The sequence below is a fragment of the Sapajus apella genome, unplaced genomic scaffold (assembly GCF_009761245.1).
Source record: "Sapajus apella isolate SASKATOON/1434 unplaced genomic scaffold, GSC_monkey_1.0 scaffold46, whole genome shotgun sequence".
In the NCBI taxonomy this organism is placed as follows: domain Eukaryota; kingdom Metazoa; phylum Chordata; class Mammalia; order Primates; family Cebidae; genus Sapajus; species Sapajus apella.
Genome location: NW_022436986.1, coordinates 1,330,522 through 1,350,717, shown reverse-complemented (window position 1 = coordinate 1,350,717; position 20,196 = coordinate 1,330,522). Strand labels below are relative to the sequence as shown.

Here is a 20,196-nt window from a genome sequence, read left to right as displayed (position 1 = left end):
AGGATGTTTTTCAAAGCTCCATTACTTTACAGGGATCATCCAAGACATTAGAATTTACTGTGGACCCAAGGGGTATGATTGTAGAGCCTCCCAACAGTACTCACAGAATGAAAAAAGGAAGTGAGGAAGGAGCTAACCATAACAACAATTTGTTTTCAGTTCAAGAATGAGATATGGAGTACATGAAACTGAGCTCACTAGTCATCATTTTGATTCCTGCTCTTCCACCATGATCATAAAGACCAACTCTACTATGGAAAAATGAGGGACAGGGTTGAAAAAACGATTGAAAAATAATGCCACCACTGAGTTTCCAGACAGAATGAAAATAATGAATGCAGGTGAATTCTGGAGCATCATTTAGACAAACTAAGGGGGATTTGAACATCAAGATTCAAGTTCATAATTCAGCAGGAAGCCTATTGGCATTTCATCCTGGAAATGAATAACACCAGATCCCTGAGGCTGAAGAGAAAAAGAATTACAAACCACCTATGTGTGCACACACACATTATGCATATGAATGTGTGAATAGAACTATGCACATGGACACATCCAGAGAAAATAAATTACACAAGTTAATTTCCAGAGTTCAGAACAAAGCTGGATATCCCAGGAAAGGAAGCTTTTAAAGTTTAGAGGAGAGAGAGTTCCGTGGGCAGGAATTGCTATGAGAAATTTCCTAGAGGAGATGATTCTTTGCCAGGTAAGCCAAAGGGATCTCTGACACATTCACAGAAACACAGTGTTCACAGCAGGCAGTAGAAGGAGTGATGTGCCTAGTTCAGTGCCATATCTCCAGCGAAGCTGCACATATCTGCAGTGATTTATTGTTATTCTATCTCTAAAGGGCTGATACACAAAAGAGGAAGTGATCATGTTCCATGTAGCCAAAGGCTAAGCTAACACCCAGGATAGAGGTGCAGGGAAATAAGCAGACTGATCCAGAATGAGAATCTGACTCTGTCTTCTGGAAATAGGAAAGACTTTTGAGGAAGTAGAGGAATCCCTTTCACTGAACCACTATTTTCTAGATATTTCACCTCATTCTTTCCCTGGCTTCTTCCTCATAGTTTATAATCATCCTCCACATATTAGTTATTTATTGTTGCATAACAAGCTACTTCAAAACTAAGTGGATTGAAATAACATGTGTTGTCTCACAGTTTCTGTGGGTCAAGTTCTGATTACAGATTAACTGGATCCTTTGCTTCTGGGTCTTTCACAAGACTGCAACTAAGGTTTTGACTAGGGGTGGGATCTCATCTGAAGGTTCAATTGGGGAAAGGTTTACTTCCAAGCTTACTTAGATGGTTGGCAAGATTCAGTGCCTTGAGAGTTGTTGGGCTGAGGTCCTGCGTAAGTTGGCCAGAGACCTCTCTCAGTTCCTTGTCACATTTGTCTCTCCAATCTGGAAGTTTGTTTCACTAAAGTCAGTAAGTGAGTGTATTCTCTTGGTTAAATGCAAGTTACTCAAGGAGAGAGGATGACACAAAGCCATGAATACCATGAATACCAGGAGGCAAGGATCACTAGGGCCATGTTAGACGCTGCCTATCATACTCCAGATTCCACTAACATAGAATATCTTCTCTGAACTCTGTGCTATCCCTCATATTCCATGATGCTGTTCAAATGCCTTGTTGAGGTTGTGGAAGAAACAAGCAAGCCCAAGAGCTGTGCCAAGCTCTGTCCCTAAGATGGTCTTCTCCTTCCTCCCATCCCTTGCCTGTCTCTTCATGTGTTAATTCTCCCCCATTGTTCAAGGACTTGTCAGAAACTGACTCCCCATTGAAGTCTCCCCAGGGCTTTACATGGAAGTTCCTCCAAAATGTCCACAGCCATGCCCCTGAGCACTTGATTTGGAATTATTGTGCCCACAGCTGCTGATCCCATAGTGCATGGATGGAGGGCATTCCAAAATAACATTTAGCTCTCCAGCTTCTTTTTGAGAATTTTTAGCATTTTGAAGTTTGCAGAAGTTCAAAAAGGACATGCAAATGCTTTCTCTAATTTCCCTCAATGGTCTAAGTGTGGAAAGTTCCAACAGGAAAAAAGGAAGAAGGAAAAGAAGCCTTCCTGGAGTGCTTTTGGCATAATTGGATCTTGGGGACATTGTCTCAGAAGGATAAAAAGTTTCCTGACTTTGTACAATTCTACTTCCAAACTTTTAATCACTTCAGGGAGCATAATAGTCCCAATGGCAGCACTGATTTCAAATTGCCTTTTACGTGTTCTGGCTATTCATTCGGAAATTTTGCTTAAAACATAAAACCAAGACTGAGTAGGAAGAACTAGGTTTCACTCTTTTCTTCAAATCGTAGGTGGCCATCTCAACCCGAGTCTTTCAAGCTAGTGCTGCTATTTCTGGCCAACACGCCAGTCCTAAGCTATGGGCACATTTTCTCAGTAGGCTACTGACAAAGGTAAGTTAGGGTTCTTATAAGAGTAATACTTAAACTTTTTATTAGCGCAGTCACATTCCTAACTTCTGACTTGATTTTCCAGCTGGGTTGGGACTTGAGAAAGGAAGGAATGAAGCAATTTCAGCGCTATCACAAAGATTGAGGCCCATGTGAAACTCCTTCTTGGGTCAGAAAATCTAGACGGCAAGAAGCCTATGAAACTTTTCAGTCTTAGGTCATGGACTCACCTAACTTCAGAGACTCCCCCAGAAATAAGATGATCATATGGTTTCAGAGCCTCTTCTGTTGACTTTTCACAAACTCAGGTAATTCCACAAGAAGGTGAAACCACCACCATATGAATGAGAGAAACTCAGGAGGCTGCTGGCTTGGTTTAGAATAAAGAATGGTCTGACACTTCGGAGCTCTGTAAATAGGAAGCAGGCTGTTTGGGAATGTAGTGAGCTCTTCATCACTAGAAGAGATCAAGCTGAAAGCCCATGCATCAGTGTTCTGCAGAAAAGGACAGAGGTTGAGACCAGATTTATTTGGGGGGCATAATCAGTGTGGCGGTCTACATCTGGGTGACATACTTAGGTTCAAGAACTCTTAATTCCTGTGTGGACACTCACCTCAGTAGAATGATAAGAAAAAAAGCACTGCTTTAGTTACCAAAGAGAACTAGAGTCCCGGAAATTGTGAGCCACTATAGGTTTCTGGGGCCAGCCTTCTATTTATCTTCATGAAACATCAGATTCTAATATTAGGGACATATTGAAAATTCCAGAGCATGAAGTTACCTTGGAACCCTCTCCCCTTTCCCTTGCATCTCTCCTTTCCTGAAAGACCCAGCTGGGGCTAGTATTGCCCATGAGAAAGATCTTGGGCAACAACAGGAGTTTGCTTTATACAAAAATTGTCTAAAGAGAATAAGTAGTTATAAGGTGAGGATTCACAACTAATTAAGTCACTAGTATCTGGTACAAACTTGGGGGACCACGGAAACTTTAAGTCACTTTTCTGATCAAAGTTTAATGAGGTAAATTGCCATGTAGGATGTAGCACCCCTAAATGAATGTGTTATGTGTCTTTGTCACTGATCACGAGTTACACTATCAGAGTCATTTTAAACCTTGTGTATTTGGTGTCCTGTGGCCCCAAAATAATTTTTTATTTTGTTGTCTCTTTTTCTTGGAAATAAATAAATATCGTAGACTTTCAAAACTGTCTTTTAATCTCTTAGCCAGACTGAAACTCTAGACCAGATGCACTGCTCCTATGCAAGGCAAAGAATGTTGAGTTTGGACCTCTAAGTATTTCCTTCAGTTGACAGAGGAGATACACCATGGTAAATGCCAACTGGACAGCCTCTGTGACAGAGTTTGTTCTCCTGGGCCTCTCTGCTCACCCAAAGCTGGAAAAAATGTTCTTCATGCTCATCCTGCTGATGTACCTGGTGATCCTGCTGGGCAATGGGGTCCTTATCCTGGTGACTGTGTCCGATTCTCACCTGCACACACCCATGTACTTCTTCCTGGGGAACCTCTCCTTCCTGGACATCTGCTATACAACCTCCTCAGTCCCCCTTATCCTTGACAGCTTCCTGACCCCCAGAAAAACCATTCTTTTCTCAGCCTGCGTAGTGCAGATGTTCCTCTCCTTTGCCATGGGAGCCACAGAGTGTGTGCTCCTGAGCATGATGGCATTTGATCGCTATGTGGCCATCTGCAACCCCCTTAGGTACCCTGTGATCATGAACAAGGCTGCCTATGTGCCCATGGCTGCCAGCTCCTGGGTAGCTGGAAGCACTGCCTCCATGGTGCAGACATCCCTTGCAATGAGGCTGCCCTTCTGTGGAGACAACATCATCAACCATTTCACCTGTGAGATTCTGGCTGTCCTGAAGTTGGCCTGTGCTGATATCTCTGTCAATGTGATCAGTATGGGAGTGACCAATGTGATCTTCCTGGGGGTCCCAGTTCTGTTCATCTCTTTCTCCTATGTCTTCATCCTTGCCACCATCCTGAGGATCCCCTCAGTGGAGGGGAGGAGAAAGGCCTTCTCCACCTGCTCTGCCCACCTCACAGTCGTGGTCGTCTTCTATGGGACCATCCTCTTCATGTATGGGAAGCCCAAGTCTAAGGACCCGCTGGGGGCAGACAAGCAGGACCTTGCAGACAAACTCATCTCCCTCTTCTATGGGGTGGTGACCCCCATGCTCAACCCCATCATCTACAGCCTGAGGAACAAGGACGTGAAGGCTGCTGTGAGGAACCTGGTATTTCAGAAATGCTTTGCCCAGTGATGTCTGGGGGAACAGATGTCCACGTAGCTCTTTGCTTCTTGGCTGCTTTCACCCACAAATCTCAGAAGAGAATGTTTTCCAAAGAAGAGACATGTGAAGAGTGATTACCAGAAAATTGAAGTACTCATGTAATAGAGCACTTTAGCTGTGATTGAACCCAATGAAAATGTTGAAACCTAGAACCCAGGGGGAGTGTGGCTTGAGGGGATGGAAGCAGGATGCTGCTGGTTACACAGGAATGATTTTTTTTTGTTTCTCCACTGTTCAAGTCTGAATTCAACCTTTGTGAGCAGGTGGTTTCTCTGTTTTGGGAAAAACACCCTAGTGCACTTTTGTGTTACAAAAATGTAAAGCCCAGATCCTACTCTTGAAAGGAGGCACTGAAGACACCATGGGACCGAACTTAATGACCCTGCCCACTTCCTTAGCATAGTGCTTCCCAATCTTTGTCTTGCCATGGAGCACACAGAAAATAATGCATGTGACACCCTGGGGTGAGTGGATGAATCTATTCATGGCTGAAGGCAATTCACCTGGGGGCTTAGGTCACTACAGGTTCTGCTTAGTAATCCCAGGAAGACTCTGAGCTTGGCACATCTGTAGCCTATAACACATTAGCTGGAATGTTCTGCCTGAAGCAGAATGTGTCTTCCCTTAGCCCCTACTGAGAGGACAGTCATGCTCTCTCCTTTGGCCACAGATAATTGGATAGTTGACCCAAACTGGGCTAGTCATATTTTCTCTCCAAGGCATTTGGAATTTGGACATAGAGTCACCTCTCACTTGGCCCAAGGTTCTTGAACTGATAGACCATGTAAAGCTGTGATGAATGTGGCCCTGTATCTAGCAAGGAAGAGAAAGCTGTTCTGCAGAGAGAGAGATGATAAAGCAAATGTGCAAAGAGGACCAGACCTACGTGAAACAGAAATAAAGGCTGCAATACTTGGGCTAGGTACTAGGAACTTTTTTTAAATTTTATTTTATGGGATAATTTAATCCTGTAGAAAGGATAAAACTTAGGTATTCATCTTCTAGATCCAAAGATGATCTGCTCATGGCAGATCATGTGTGTGTGTGTGTGTGTGTGTGTGTAATCTTTAATTTTTAAAATTTTCCTGGGTACATAGCAGGTATATATATTCATGGAGTATATGGGATGTTGTGATACAGTCATACAATGTATAATAATAACATCAGGATAAATGGGGTTTCCATCACCTCAAGCATTTATCCTTTGTGTTACAAACAATCCAATTATACTCTTTAGTTATTTTTAAATGTACAGTTAAGTTCTTTGTTACTATAGTCACCCTGCTGTGCTGTCAAATACTAGATCTTATTCATTCTATTTTTTGTACCCATAAGCCATCTCTTCCCCTCTACCCTCTCACCACCATTCCCAGCCTCCAATAACTATCATTCTACTCTCCATCTCCATGGGTTCAATTGTTTTAACATTTACCTTCCACAAATAAGTGAGAACATGCAAAATTTGTCTTTCTGTGCTGCTTATGGCCAGTCTTGCTCTTCTGTAGCCCTGTGGATTATTTACCCTTCTCCTTTATCATTCTAAAGCAAATCCCAAATGATAATAGCATTCCATCTTGAAAGACTTTAGTATTTATATCCAAAAAAGATTAGTACTCATAAAAATATAAAGTCCCATTTAATATCTAACACATAAATAAATCCCCTAAAACTCAATAATTTCTTGATATCATCAATTATCCAACATTTATATTTCCAGAAATGTCTTATAAATTATTTATTTTAATTTTTAAATTGAACCAGGATCCAAATAACAGCATACACTGTGATTTGTCTCTGATATGGTTTGGCTGTGTCCCCACCCACATCTCATTTTGAATTGTAGTTCCCGTAATCTCCACGTATTGTGGGATGTCGTGAGAGGGACGTGGTTGGAGGTAATTTAATCATGGGAGTGGTTACCCTCATGCTGTTCTCATGATAGTGAATGAGTTCTCATGAGATCTGATGGTTTTATAAGGGCCTTTCCCCTCTTTTGCTTGACACTTCTCCTTGTTGCTACCATATGAAGAAGAACATATTTGCTTCCCCTTCTGCCAGGATTGTAAGTTTCCTGAAGCCTCTTCAGCCATACTGAACTGTGAGTCAATTAAACCTCTTTCCTTTATAAATTACGCAGTCTCAGGTATATCTTTACCAGCAGCGTGAGAATGGACTAATATAGCCTCTTTCAGTCTGTATTTCCCCCTCCCTTTTTCTATCTTTCCCTCTGCCTCTGTTCCTCCCACCACCACCCTGCTTTTAGGCTAGATTATTTTTTTGGAAGGAGTAGTTTTCCATAATGGGAAAGTATAAAGTTTACCATGGTCTGATTTTGCTGATTGCAGTTCTGTGGTGTCTGTCTTTGTGTTTCCCATAAATTGGTAATTATATCTAGTTACTTAACTTTTTTTGTGTGTGTGTGGCGTTATGAGCTCGTGGCTCCTGACACCTTCTGCATGAGAGTCAATTGTGAGAAAGGCCCTATTTTTATACTTTAAGGGAACATCTGTGACAATACAGAAAAAAACTTGTGCCTGTGAAACTTATATTCTAACAGGAGAGAAATAAGCAATAAACAATTACAAAAATACAAGATGTTAGAAATTTTATGGAATCAAGACTGAGGCATAAAGGATGACTGAACACATGCATCTAATTTCATTCCTCCTAAAAGCCATGAAAACTATAGTCTTCCTTTCTTTCTGATAAACTCTACAAGGTTAAGGAGAAGTAAGATATCAACAGTGAGAACACTGTGAAAGTTAGGAAGCAGATTAACTAGTGATAATTGCCGTAGCAGATCTGACAGAGCCAAATCCCAAGCCAGAAACTTGGAAAGCTAGGTGTCTTACTCCATTTTCTGCTGCTTTAACAGAATAGCTGAGACTGGGTAATTTATAAACAGTAGAAGTTTATTTGGCTCCCAGTTATGGAGGCTGTGAAGTCCAAGAGCATGGCACTGGCGTCTGGTAAAGGCCTTTGTGTTGCATCATCCCATGGCAGAAGGTGAAAGAGCAAGTAAGAACATAAAACAAGGAGAGAAAGGAGGCCAAACTCCTGCAATAACTCCCTCCTGCAATAGTGGCATTAATTCATTCATGAAGGCTGAGCTGTCTTGGCCTAATCACCTCTTGTAGGTTCCACCTCTCAGCACTGTTACCATGGGAATTAAATTTCACCATGAGTTTTTGAGGGGACATTTAAACCATAGTAATAGGCAACGACTAGATTTGTAGCACAGAGAAACTCACTGTACCAAGTACCTCTAGGACTGGGTGTAAGAAGTATTGCTAAAGAAGGAAGACTAGGTGACAAATGTATAAGAAACAGAGTCCCTATACCCCTTCATTCATTCCACAACATTAGTCAACTATTTCTTGCCCACCCCAACAAAAGTTTTATTCTCTGTAGAGGGTAAAATCATGGCTCTCTGGACTGGCAGACAACAGCCACGGTAGAGATGTACTTTAGTCTTTCATGGAGTAAAAAAACAATTAGCATAAAAGATCAACAATCAAAATGGCTTCTGGTTGTATCAGAATTACCTTCAAATTCCTAAGGAAGATGATTTCCAATAAGTTCCTAGAGTTCCACACACTATTGCGATGATTGATTAATTTTATGTGTTAACTTGACTGGGTGATGGGGTACCCAGATATTTGGCCAAGTATTATTCTGGAGATGTCTGTGAGGGAGTACCTTTTGAATGCATAGATTGAGTAAAGCAGATTGTCCTCCCTAATGTACTAAGCCTCATTCAATCAGCGAAAGGCTTGAATAGAACAAAAAGGATGAGTAAGAGGGAACTCCTCCTGCCTTTGAGCTGGGAAATTAGTTTTTTCAGCAGCTCTGCTGGGCCACCAGCCTGCTGACTACAAATCTTGTGACTTGTTAGCCTCCATAATCACATAAGCCAGTTCCTTATGACACACACATACATGATTAGTAATATTCCTCTGGAGAACCCTGGCTAATACACCCACCAAATTATCGGTCATGTAAGGAGGTTAAATAAAAATATGTTCAGACATATAAGATCTCAAAAATGTATATACAATACACTCTTTCTCAAGACATTATTCAAGGCTGAGTGCAGTGGCTCATGCACTTGGGGAGGCTGAGGTGGGTGGATCACCTGAGGTCAGCAGTTCGAGACCAGCCTGGCCAACATGGCAAAACCCCATCTCTACTAAAAACACAAAAATTAGGTGGATTGTGGTGGCATGTTCCTGTAATCTCAGCTGCTCAGAAGGCTGAGGCAGGGGAACCACTTGAACCCAGGAGGTGGAGGTTGCAGTGAGCCAATATTGTGCCACTGCGCTCCAGCCTAGGTGACAAGAGTAAGATTCAGTCTCAAAAGAAAAAAAAAGGAACTTACTCAAGAATGTGCTCTATCAAAATAAGAGATTAAACCAAGAAATAGAAAGAAATTGACGAAAGAAACAGAAGTTCCAACACATAAGAGAGGTGTAAGGAGTCCCCAGGACAGTAAAGGAGATCCTGGCATGACAGTTGTACACCCCGCAGAGAAGGCAGCCAGCCCAGAGGGCAGGCCTGTGGCTCCAGAGAAAGGCATGTCAAGGGCTCTCATTCGTAGACCCCTGCTGCCTATGGTGATTAACTTGAGGACAGAATGCTCCCCACAGCCTGGCCCACATTCTTTCCTGCACTGGCCTTATCTTGGCCATGCATGTATAAAATACCCTCTTATCTCTCCGTGTCTTGCTGACTGGGTTAGCAGAGGACATTCATTCCACTCCAGAGAGCATTCTGCTTTGATCTGTTCCCAAGAGTGGGAAGAGGGCCAGAGTCAGAGCTTAGAAGCGGAAAACATAAAACAATCCACTCTCTCTGATGATATTTCTGCCAGATGTCTGGTGCCTGGCCACACTACAGCACTGTCTGACTTACCCAGAAGGGACTATTAAAACTGAGAGCTTAGATTCTCGGGTGAGTCTTCCCCAAAATAGTGGCAATATTTTCTTGTCATCCAATAGCTAGGTTTGCCAGTCAGAATGACTATTATTAAAAAGTCAAAAAATAGCAGATGTTAGTGAGGATGTGAAAAAGGGAAACATTTATATATTGTTTGTGGGAAGGCAAGTCAGTAAAACCTCAAGGGAAAACAGTATTAAGATTTCTCAAAGAAATAAAAATAGAACTACCAATCTACTTTTTTACATAATTAATCTTTTTCGAGACAGAATTTTGCTCTTGTTGCCCAGGCTGGAGTGCAATGGTGTGATCTGAGCTCACTGCAACCTCTGCCTCCCAGGTTCAAGTAATTCTCCTGCCTCAGCCTCCCAAGGAGCTGGGATTATAGGCATGCGCCATCACGCCCGGCTAATTTTTGTATTTTTAGTAGAAACTAAAAATGGGGTTTTGCCATTACATAATTCTTTTCCTTTATGTAGATACCCAGTAGTTGTATGTACATAAAGGAAAATAATTAATTATGTAAAAAAGATACATTCATTGGTACATTTATCACAGCATTATTCACAATAGCAAAGATGGAATCAATCTAAGCATACATAGGCAGATGATTGGATAAAGAAAATGTTGTCTATATACACAATGGAGTACTCTTTGGACATAGAAAAGAAGGAATTTTACAGCAACATGGATGAAACTGGCCATGTTGGATAGCCAGTATCTTAAGTTATGCAACTCAGAAACAGAAAGTCAAATACCAATGTGTCCACATGGACACGAAGTGTGGACTAATCAACACTGGAGACTTGGAAGTGAGGGATGTGAGGGGGGCTGAGGGATGAGAAATTACTTAATTGGCATAATATACATTCTTTTGGGTAATGCTTGCACTAAAAACCTAGACTTCTCCACAACTCAATATATCTGTGTAACAAAACTTCTCTTATACCCCATAATTGTATTGTTTTAAAAAGCTAGGTTTGCAATTGTTATTCCATTTTTCAAAATGGAACAATACATTGTACACTAATACATTGCAGAAGGTAAAGCTATGAAGGAAATAAAGGGAATACATATTAGGTTTCTCTTTCTGCATAATAAACCACCCCACCAGCAGCAGGTTAAAACAACACCTAATTATTAGCTCACAGCTCTGGAAGTGAGAAGGCTGGGTGAGTTGAGCTGGACTCTGAGAAAAAGTCAGCTTTCAAGCTCATTGGTACCGGTGGCAGAATTCAATTCCTTGTTTTTTAGACTGTGGTCCCAGTTTCCTGGCTAGCCATTGCCAGGTATCATGCTTAGCTTCTTGTGGCAGCCCTCTGGTTCTTGTTTGCGGCTCCCTCCAACTTATAATCAAGAAACAGCATGTGGAATCCTTCCCATACTTTGAATCTGGCTTCTCCTTCTGCTACTAACCAAAGAAAACTGTTTTTAAAGGGCTCACTTGATTAGGTCAGACCTCACTGGATAATCTTCTAATCTTAAAGCCAACTGATTTGGAACTTTAGTTACATTGACAAAATCCCTTCACAGCAGTACCTAGGTTAGTGTTTGATCACCACAGGAAGGGAGTTGTGTGACGATGTGGGGATCATTAAGATGCTGCCTACCACAAAATTATTCCCACAGAAGTCAAAATGGTGGTCACTTCTTGGAAGGGAGGGAATGAGGAAATATAATTGGATAGGGAAGTACGAGGGGCTTCTAAGGTTCTGGAACATCCTACTTTTAACCTGGTTGGAGGGGGGACATGGAAGTGTATTTTCTTTTTTTTTTTTTGAATGCTATACATATGCTTTTTATGCTCTTTTGTATGTATAATATATCTCACAAAAAGAAAAACATTTAACACAAGACAAAATGGTTTATGACTATTAATGTGGATGTATTTGATTCCTGGATTTTTAGAACAAGGCAAGCATGTTCATTTGTGAAAGAGTTGGGCAAGATTGCCCAAGTGTTTTTGCTGACACTGGGCAGGCTTTTCTTGTATACCAAGAACATCTGTGGAATAGAGCTTATCACATGTGCCACCTACCATTGCTGGTATTAGAATTACATGGGAAAGGAAAAACTGGAATGTGATTAAGAAACTATAGTGTATCAGAAAACAGTGGTCCATGTTGAAGATGCTTCTGGCTGCTGCCTGGGCAGTCACAGCTCTCAGTTTTGGATCTTAGAAGTGGAGTTTATCAGATTCCCATGGTAAACCAGCAGTGCTCTCACAACTGCACCGATATAGGATTCTCATGCACGTACACACAGGAAAAGACTCAGCCATATACATCAGGACATCACTCTGTGAGCAGCTGCTCTTTTTCAAGTCCACAGCTGCCTTGCCTCTGAAACTCTCTGGTAGAAGTCATGACCGGATTCACATATGATCCTTTAAAGGCCTGGTCTGGGTCAGAGGTGCCTAGCAGAACCTATTTGGTGAGATATAGACAAGAGATCTAGGTCACTGGCTTTCACCCAAACCTGAGATTTTCAATTCTGAATTTGTAAATGGCCAAGGGGACTAACCCACAAGGATTTGTCCTGTGTGGTTTCATATTCCCCAAGATCTATCATGGACTTTGGTGAGAGTTCTCATTGACTGGGTGTTCTTGTTAATTTGGAGAGAACCAGGATAATCCTTCCTCTCTAATGCTTTCCAATAGCCCAGCAGGATGGGTAGGAAGAGAGGGAAGGAAGGAAGAAGGTATTTCTGGAGAGACTTCAGAATAATTGGATCGTGGGGACTTAATCCCAGATGTATAAGAAGTTTCTTGACTTTGTAACTTGAATTTCTAAACTTTAAATTACTTCAGGGACTAGAATAATCCCAATAGCAGGGTGGGATTTAAGTGGCTTTATATGAGCAGTGAATGGTCTTTTGTGGACTTTACCAAAACACAGAACAAAGACAAGAAAAATTCCACCCATTTCAGGCACTAACTCATCTGGCTGCTGCTTTCCAACCAGATTGGCTATTTTTGGCTTCTGGACTATTCCCAGATCCCAGAGAAGTGATTTGAATCAACACACTTGTTGTAAAGGTAGGAGAGCACTTTTAAAAGAATATAGAAACTCTTGTGGGCCCAGCTCTATCCCCAGTGGCAGACCTGGTGACCAAGTGGCATTGGGGGAATGTTGAATGACATAGAAAAGGATGTCTCTGTGGTCCAACAGTCCAAGAACGAGAAATTCATGAGATCATTTAGTCCCTGGGATTGAATATCTCTGATAATAATCTATTCCAAAGTAAGCATCCAGGAAATGAAGTTCCAGAGAAGAAAAGGGACTTCACGATTCCCATGCACTGATTGGTTGGTGAACGCCAGTCCCGTTAGTATGTGTTCCAGAAGAGTCTGGCAAGTGAGTGAATGAATTCATAAGTGGACAAATAGCCCTGGGTTCTGTGATCTTGGGAGCGAGCTAGAAAAGAGGAGGCAGAGAGCATCTGAAAGCGCTCACAGGCCGGGTGCCATGGCTCACGCCTGTAATCCCAGCACTTTGGGAGGCCAGGGCAGTAGGATTGCTTGAGCCCGGGGAATTTGAGACCAGCCTGGGCAACAAAGTGAGACCTCATCTCTACAAGAAAATTAAAAATTAGCCAGGTGTGGTGGAACGCACATGTGGTCCCAGCTACCTGGGAGACTGAGGCAGGAGGGTCGCTTGAGCCCTGGAGGTTGAGGCTGCAATGAGCTATGTTTGCCCTACTGCACACCAGCCAAGGTAATGGAGTGAGACTCTGTCTCAAATAATAATAATGATTTTTTAAAGTGCTCACAGAACAGAATGGTCAGGAATTGAGGATGAGGAGCACCAGTTTTTTCTACCAATCCTAGATCCCAAGGGAAAAAAAATCATACAAATGGAATATAATATTTCTTGCTAAAATTAAACAAAGTGAATCATCCACACATGTAACATGAAGTAAATGTCTGATGTCTGCCTTAACTGTGACGAGAAAATTTAAATCTAATCAGGTGACATTTTAAGCCTCTCTATGGGGTGGCCAAATATCACCAAGTAGATTTTGATAAAATTTCCTGCATTTTATTTAGAGCAATATAGACAATGCTTTGATTTGTCAGAGTTGTTCTCCAATTGCTCAGCGAGTCAGGACTTCCTCATTGGCTGTCTGGGCACTTTAGGCATCAGAGAATCATGGGGCTGGCCCTCTGAGTTCACGCAAGTGACATAGAGACACCATGGTCAGTTCCAATCAGACCTCCCCTGTGATGGGGTTCATCCTCCTGGGCCTCTCTGCCCATCCAAAGCTGGAGAGGACGTTCTTCGTGCTCATCCTGCTGATGTACCTGGTGATCCTGCTGGGCAATGGGGTCCTCATCCTGGTGACTATCCTTGACTCCTGCCTGCACACGCCCATGTACTTCTTCCTGGGGAACCTCTCCTTCTTGGACATCTGCTATACGACCACCTGCCCTGCCCTCTCCTCGGTCCCTCTCATCCTTGACAGCTTCCTGACCCCCAGAAAAACCATCTCCTTCTCAGCCTGCACAGTGCAGATGTTCCTCTCCTTTGCCATGGGAGCCACAGAGTGTGTGCTCCTGAGCATGATGGCATTTGATCGCTATGTGGCCATCTGCAACCCCCTTAGGTACCCTAAAGTTATGAGCACAGCTACTTCTGTCCCCATGGCTGCCAGCTCCTGGGTAGCTGGAAGCCTCACTGCCATGGTGCAGACATCCCTTGCAATGAGGCTGCCCTTCTGTGGAGACGACATCATCAACCACTTCACCTGTGAGATTCTGGCTGTCCTGAAGTTGGCCTGTGCTGATATCTCTGTCAATGTGATCAGTATGGGAGTGACCAATGTGATCTTCCTGGGGGTCCCAGTTCTGTTCATCTCTTTCTCCTATGTCTTCATCCTTGCCACCATCCTGAGGATCCCCTCAGCAGAGGGGAGGAGAAAGGTCTTCTCCACCTGCTCTGCCCACCTCACAGTCGTGGTCATCTTCTGTGGGACCATCCTCTTCATGTATGGGAAGCCCAAGTCTAAGGACCCGCTGGGGGCAGACAAGCAGGACCTTGCAGACAAACTCATCTCCCTCTTCTATGGGGTGGTGACCCCCATGCTCAACCCCATCATCTACAGCCTGAGGAACAAGGACGTGAAGGCCGCTGTGAGGAACCTGGTATTTCAGAAACGTTTCCCCCAGTGATGGTGGAGGGGTCCTGATGGCTCTGTTCTTCCTAACTGCTCCCACCGGAGAGTCCCAGAGGACAAGATAAAAGGCCAAGCTGATCAAACATTACACAGGTAAATCTCATTACACAGAATCTTGTTACATTTAATGCAGCTCCACAGAAGTATGTTCTTGTTTGTCTAGCCTTGTAGTTCTCATTCTCCATGGATACTGAACAAATTGATGTCAAGGAAAACTAACTCTTCACATTTTTATTGTTGGACTAATGAAAAGCTCTAGTCTGTAGGTCTTGGATTCAATTGCTCCTTGGCTTCTTTCTTTGAGCATATTTGAATAGGTCCTTACTTTTATGTTACCTTTCAAGCTCTTCCTACTTCATACGATATAAGTTAGTTTTATTTTTCTCGTTGTTTTTTTTTCTCCTTCTCATATAAATTCTTAAAACTGTTTCCTCAATTTTTCTGTGTCCATATCTTCACAATTAACCTGTAGCTTTGTCTCTGTCTTTCGTGCTCCCTCAGAGTCCTCACCAGAAAGTCATTCATGCTCTTTAAGAAGACAGGGTAGTAAGGAAGGTGTGGCAAAACTGATGCAAGGCTCAAGGGCACAGACCTCTTTTCTTTTCCCTTTTGGAAGATATTGTCCATCCCTGGGCTCTGTCCCAGATGCCAGTGGCCTCTCATGAGCCATCAGTGTAATGTGAAAACTGAGATAAGTCCAGGAGGATCAAATAAATTCCATTAACCACCTGCCCTGGCTTAACGAAGCATGCAGCCAAGTGGCAGCCATCACTTGTTTTCCACATGAGAATCCCTAAGGCTATGTAGCAATCAGAGGAAGACGGAAACAATGACCAACAGGGGACATCTAAGAATCACCCACATGATTGTGAGGAATTCCAAAGCAGCTCCAAATAGTGATGAGTCTAGATGTCCAATTAAAAGGATCAGCAGAAGAGAAAATTTCTGATGTAAACTTTTAACCCCATAGAAACAAACTAATAATTAAAATAAACATCCTAGCACTTTGGAAGGCTGAGGTCAGGAGTTTGAGACCAGCCTGGCCAGCACGGTAAAACCCCCATCTCTACTAAAAATACAAAAATTAGCCAGGCATGGTGGTGTGTGCTTGTAATCTCAGCTACATGGAAGGGTGAGGCAGAAGAATCACTGGAACCCGGGAGGCAGAGGCTGCAGTGAGCGGAGATGTCACCACTGCACTCCAGCCTGGGTGACAGAGCAAGGCTCTGTTTTGAAAAAATAAAAAACAAAAAACTAAACAGCCTTTGCTGAAAATCAGTCAATGTGGGAAGATGGTGAAAATGTTAAGGAAAATTCTTTATATCCTCTGAAAACCACAGATAACACAGAAATTATTCTTTGAAATTTTTGACTATTTTTTCAACTTTTCATAGGTAATAGAATCAGCACATTCAGCAGCAAGAATTAATTAGACTTTACCGGTCTTTGTAGTTCATTGCTCTTCACTGTATTGAATACACCGTGTCTATCTTATTCTTGCAATTGTCTATTTTTAACTCTTTGTTGAGAGAATTTCTTAAATCAAATTTCTTATTCAAAAAGAAATTAGAGAGGCGTGTACTCTCTTCATTTTCACATAAGGGCAAGTGTCTTTTTCACCTTCATGCCTGTGTAGTGGTGGTCTGTGTGTAGAACTTCTGACTCTTAGCCCGTTTCCCGCAGAGCTCTGTGAACATTGTGTCGCTGACCTCTACATATAGGACTGCAGAGCAGAAGGCCAGCGGCAGTCAGATCCTTATTCCTTGTTAGGTAATCTGTTTTCTTCTATAGAAAAGTCCAGAAATATCCTGCTACATATGGAAATCAAAACATATCCTTAGATCTAGAGAAGGTATGTGTTTTGCCACAGTTCTTACCCGGTGGTAAACCATTTGTGAACAAAAGACCTAAAACTTCTTCTTTCAAAAAAATTTTCCATAGGTTATTGGGGTACAGGTGGTGTTTGGTTACATAAGTTCTTTAGCAGCGATTTGTGAGGTTTTGGTGCACCCATCACCCGAGCAGCAGACACTGTACCTATTTGCAGTGTTTTATCCTTCACCCTCCTCCCATCCTTCCCCCCAAGTCCTCAAAGTCCATTGTATCATTCTTACACCTTTGCATCCTCATAGCTTAGCTCCTACATATCAGTGAGAACACACCATGTTTCGTTTTCCATTCCTGAGTTACTTCACTTAGAATAATAGTCTCCAATCTCATCCAGGTAGCTGTGAATGTCATTAATTTGTTCCTTTTTAAGGCTGAGTAGTATTCCATTGTGTGTGTGTGTGTGTGTGTGTGTGTGTGTGTGTGTGTGTGTGTGTGTGTGTGTGTATATATATATACACACACATCACAGTTTCTTTATCCACTCATTGATTGATGGACATTTGGGTTGGTTCCATGATTTTGCAATTGCGAATTGTGCTGCTATAAACATGTGTGTGCAAGTATCTTTTTTGTATGACTAAAAGACCTAACACTTCTGTTTGGTGAAGTGTTTCTTTTTTTCTTTTAAAACATTATTTGTTTTCATCTACTCTATTTTCTCCTTATGAATTTCATAATGGATTCCCCTAGTCTATCTTCCATGCCTCTCATCTTCTCTCAAACAATTTAAATCTCCTTGTCTTTTTTTCCCCTTAAGTCTAGGAGACCAACCCATGTAATGAACTTGCACCTCCTGCACATGTACCCCTGAACTTAAAATAAAAGTTAAAAAAAAATCAAGTTATTTTTAATTTTAAAATTCCTTTTGAGATTTGTCTTAAATACCATCTATTGAGTTGTATTTAATTTGTCTTAAATACTATTTGTATTTGTTTGATAATTGTGCACTTTTTTCCAAGGAAATGTTCTTCTCTTCCAGATATATTTTCTCCTAGCCTCTTTTTTTATAGAGAGCTCTTGTTCTATTGACTCAAAAGTCTCTTGAATTCCACTGACAAAACTACAGAGAAATCACATTTGAGTAAGTTTGGGGAATGTAATTACTGCAATATGTTATTACCAGCTCACTTTCTCTGCCCTAGCCCTTTTCACTTCAGTAGATTTACTAGTGATCTCCAACATTAATAAATCGTGAATATACCCAAGACTTTATGAGATGCAATAGTAGAATACTTACATTAGAAGTTAAGTTTGGATGCTGAACCTGGCTTTTCCTCAAACAGGCTGCATTACCCCAGGCAAGTCCCTTCCTCCCTGACTCACAGTCTCCACAATTGTACAATGATCTCAGATTATTCTCAGCTCTTAAATTACCTGATTCTCATACAATATCAATATTCTCTTCAACCATAGGAGAATCACCAAGAAGCACTGGGAGGGCTAAAGGAAACTGAGCCAGGCAATGTTTTGCAATAAAACTGTAGCACAGACCACACCTTCCTCCTCAACAGTCTGTGGGGCACTCTTATTTGCACCCTGCACACTTTCCAGCAAGCCTGAGGTCTATCTGTGCCAGCACTATGGCCACCATGGTGCTTGCTTGGGCACAGACAAAACTGGCATCTGATGATCTCATTCTCCTTGAAAAAGGCAAAACATATTACTTCTGTCATCCAAAGTACTCACCCTCAGGGCACCTGGAGGGAAACCCACAGTCTTTAGTTGAAACTTTAAGATCTTCCAAAATCTTCATAGACCACTAAATTCCTTCTTACATCCTGTCCTCTAATTATACTACCCCAGCCCTCATGATCTACATCAATGACCAATCCTACATTTTTTAAACACCTTGCCTTTGAGCTGTTTTCTTGAGTTTAGAATGTCCTCCCCTTCTCCATTTATTACCAGTGAAAATGCTACTATTTGGAGATCAGCTTAAATATCACTTTTTCTGAGACTTCCTTGACTCTAAGTGAGGGTTAATGACTCCTTCCTTTGCCTGCCTAAAACATGTTACTTCTAACACAAATATAGCACTGACCTTACTCAGCCTTATTTGCATTACGGACATACCAGTCTCCTCCTGTAAACTCGGAACTCCTTAAAGACAAGTTACATGTCTGGTATACATCTATGCAGTTACCCCAATTGCCCACCATAAACCTTGGCACAAGGAAGAACTCAGCAAATGCTTCTTAAAATGAAAGAAATGTATCTCAGAAATCCCAGTTCTTGCTATATAAGCAAGAGACATAAGGGTAAATTTCTACCAAAAAAAAATATATAAGAATGTTTATAACAACTTTATTCATAATAGCCAGAAATTGGAAATAACACAAAAGTCTATCAACAGTAGAATGAATATATAAATTATGTTATACTTATTTAACGGGATGCTGCACTGCAATTAAAGAATGAGCTACTGATTTCTGCAGCAAAACTTGCAGTACATGTGAAAATGTGATACATGCAAATACGTGAATGTATCTCACATGTTATGCTGTATAAAAAGATATACACAAAGGATTATATACTGTATAATTGCATTCACATAAAGTTTAAAAAAATCAAAACTAATAGATATTAATAGAAGTCACAATAGTGGTCTCCCCTAGAAGAGAGGAAAGAGAGGGCAATGTAATTGAGGAGGAAAATAAGAGGGGTTTCTAAGGTACTGGAATATTCTAATTTTTAACCTGGAAAGGGGTACATGGTGTGTATTTTCTTATTTTTCCTTGAATTGTATGCATATGCTTTTTATACTCTTTTGTATACGTAATATATCTTACAAAAAGAAAAAAATTCAATGCAAGGCATAATGACATGACTATGAATGTGGCATGAATTTGATTCTAGGACTTTTAGAGCTGGAGTACAAGGCAGGCATATCATTTGTGGAAGAGGTGGACAGGATTGCTCAAGTCTTATTTCTTGCTAACACTGGGCAGGCTCCTCTTATATACCAAGGACATCCGTGGAATGACAGCTCATCACACCACCCCCAGTATTAAAATTAAATGGGAAAGGGAAAACTGGAATGTGATCAAGAAACTGTAATGTATCAGAAAACAGTGGTCCACGTTGAAGATGCTTCTGGCTGCTGCCTGGGCAGTCACAGCTCTCAGTTTTGGATCTTAGAAGTGGAGGTTACCCGATCCCAGTGGTAAACCAGCCATGCTCTTACAAATGCGCAAATATAGGATTCTCATGCACACACACACACACAGGAAAAGACTCAGCTGTGCATAACAGGATGCCCCTTCTTTGACTGACTGCTCTTTTTGAAGTCCACAGCTGCTGTGCCTCTGAAACTCTCTGGTAGGAGGCATGACCAGGTTTATTTGTGACCCTTTAAAAGGCTGGCCTGGGTAGCAGCTGCCTAATAGACCCCATTTAGTGAGATACAGACAAGAGATCTTCTAGGTTGCTGGCTTTCATCCAATCCTAAGTCCTGA

The 20,196-nt window shown here is 41.7% G+C and overlaps 2 protein-coding genes across 2 annotated transcripts; both read left to right on the top strand.

Annotated features, from left to right (window-relative positions):
• The first annotated feature begins 3,509 nt into the window (after positions 1-3,509).
• On the top strand, positions 3,510-4,710 carry LOC116524677 (olfactory receptor 13C7). The gene has a single exon (XM_032240046.1). The coding sequence runs from the start codon at positions 3,751-3,753 to the stop codon at positions 4,708-4,710; it is 960 nt and encodes a 319-aa protein (XP_032095937.1). The 5' UTR covers positions 3,510-3,750.
• A 9,161-nt stretch (positions 4,711-13,871) lies between these two features.
• LOC116524897 (olfactory receptor 13C7-like) lies at positions 13,872-14,863 on the top strand. The gene has a single exon (XM_032240475.1). It carries the CDS (start codon positions 13,872-13,874, stop codon positions 14,844-14,846), a length of 975 nt encoding a protein of 324 aa, XP_032096366.1. The 3' UTR covers positions 14,847-14,863.
• Positions 14,864-20,196: the final 5,333 nt, after the last annotated feature.

What these genes read in the sequence shown, in the direction of transcription:
- LOC116524677 (XM_032240046.1), top strand. Translation starts at nt 3,751, where the DNA reads ATGGTAAATGCCAACTGGACAGCCTCTGTGACAGAGTTTGTTCTCCTG.
- LOC116524897 (XM_032240475.1), top strand. Translation starts at nt 13,872, where the DNA reads ATGGTCAGTTCCAATCAGACCTCCCCTGTGATGGGGTTCATCCTCCTG.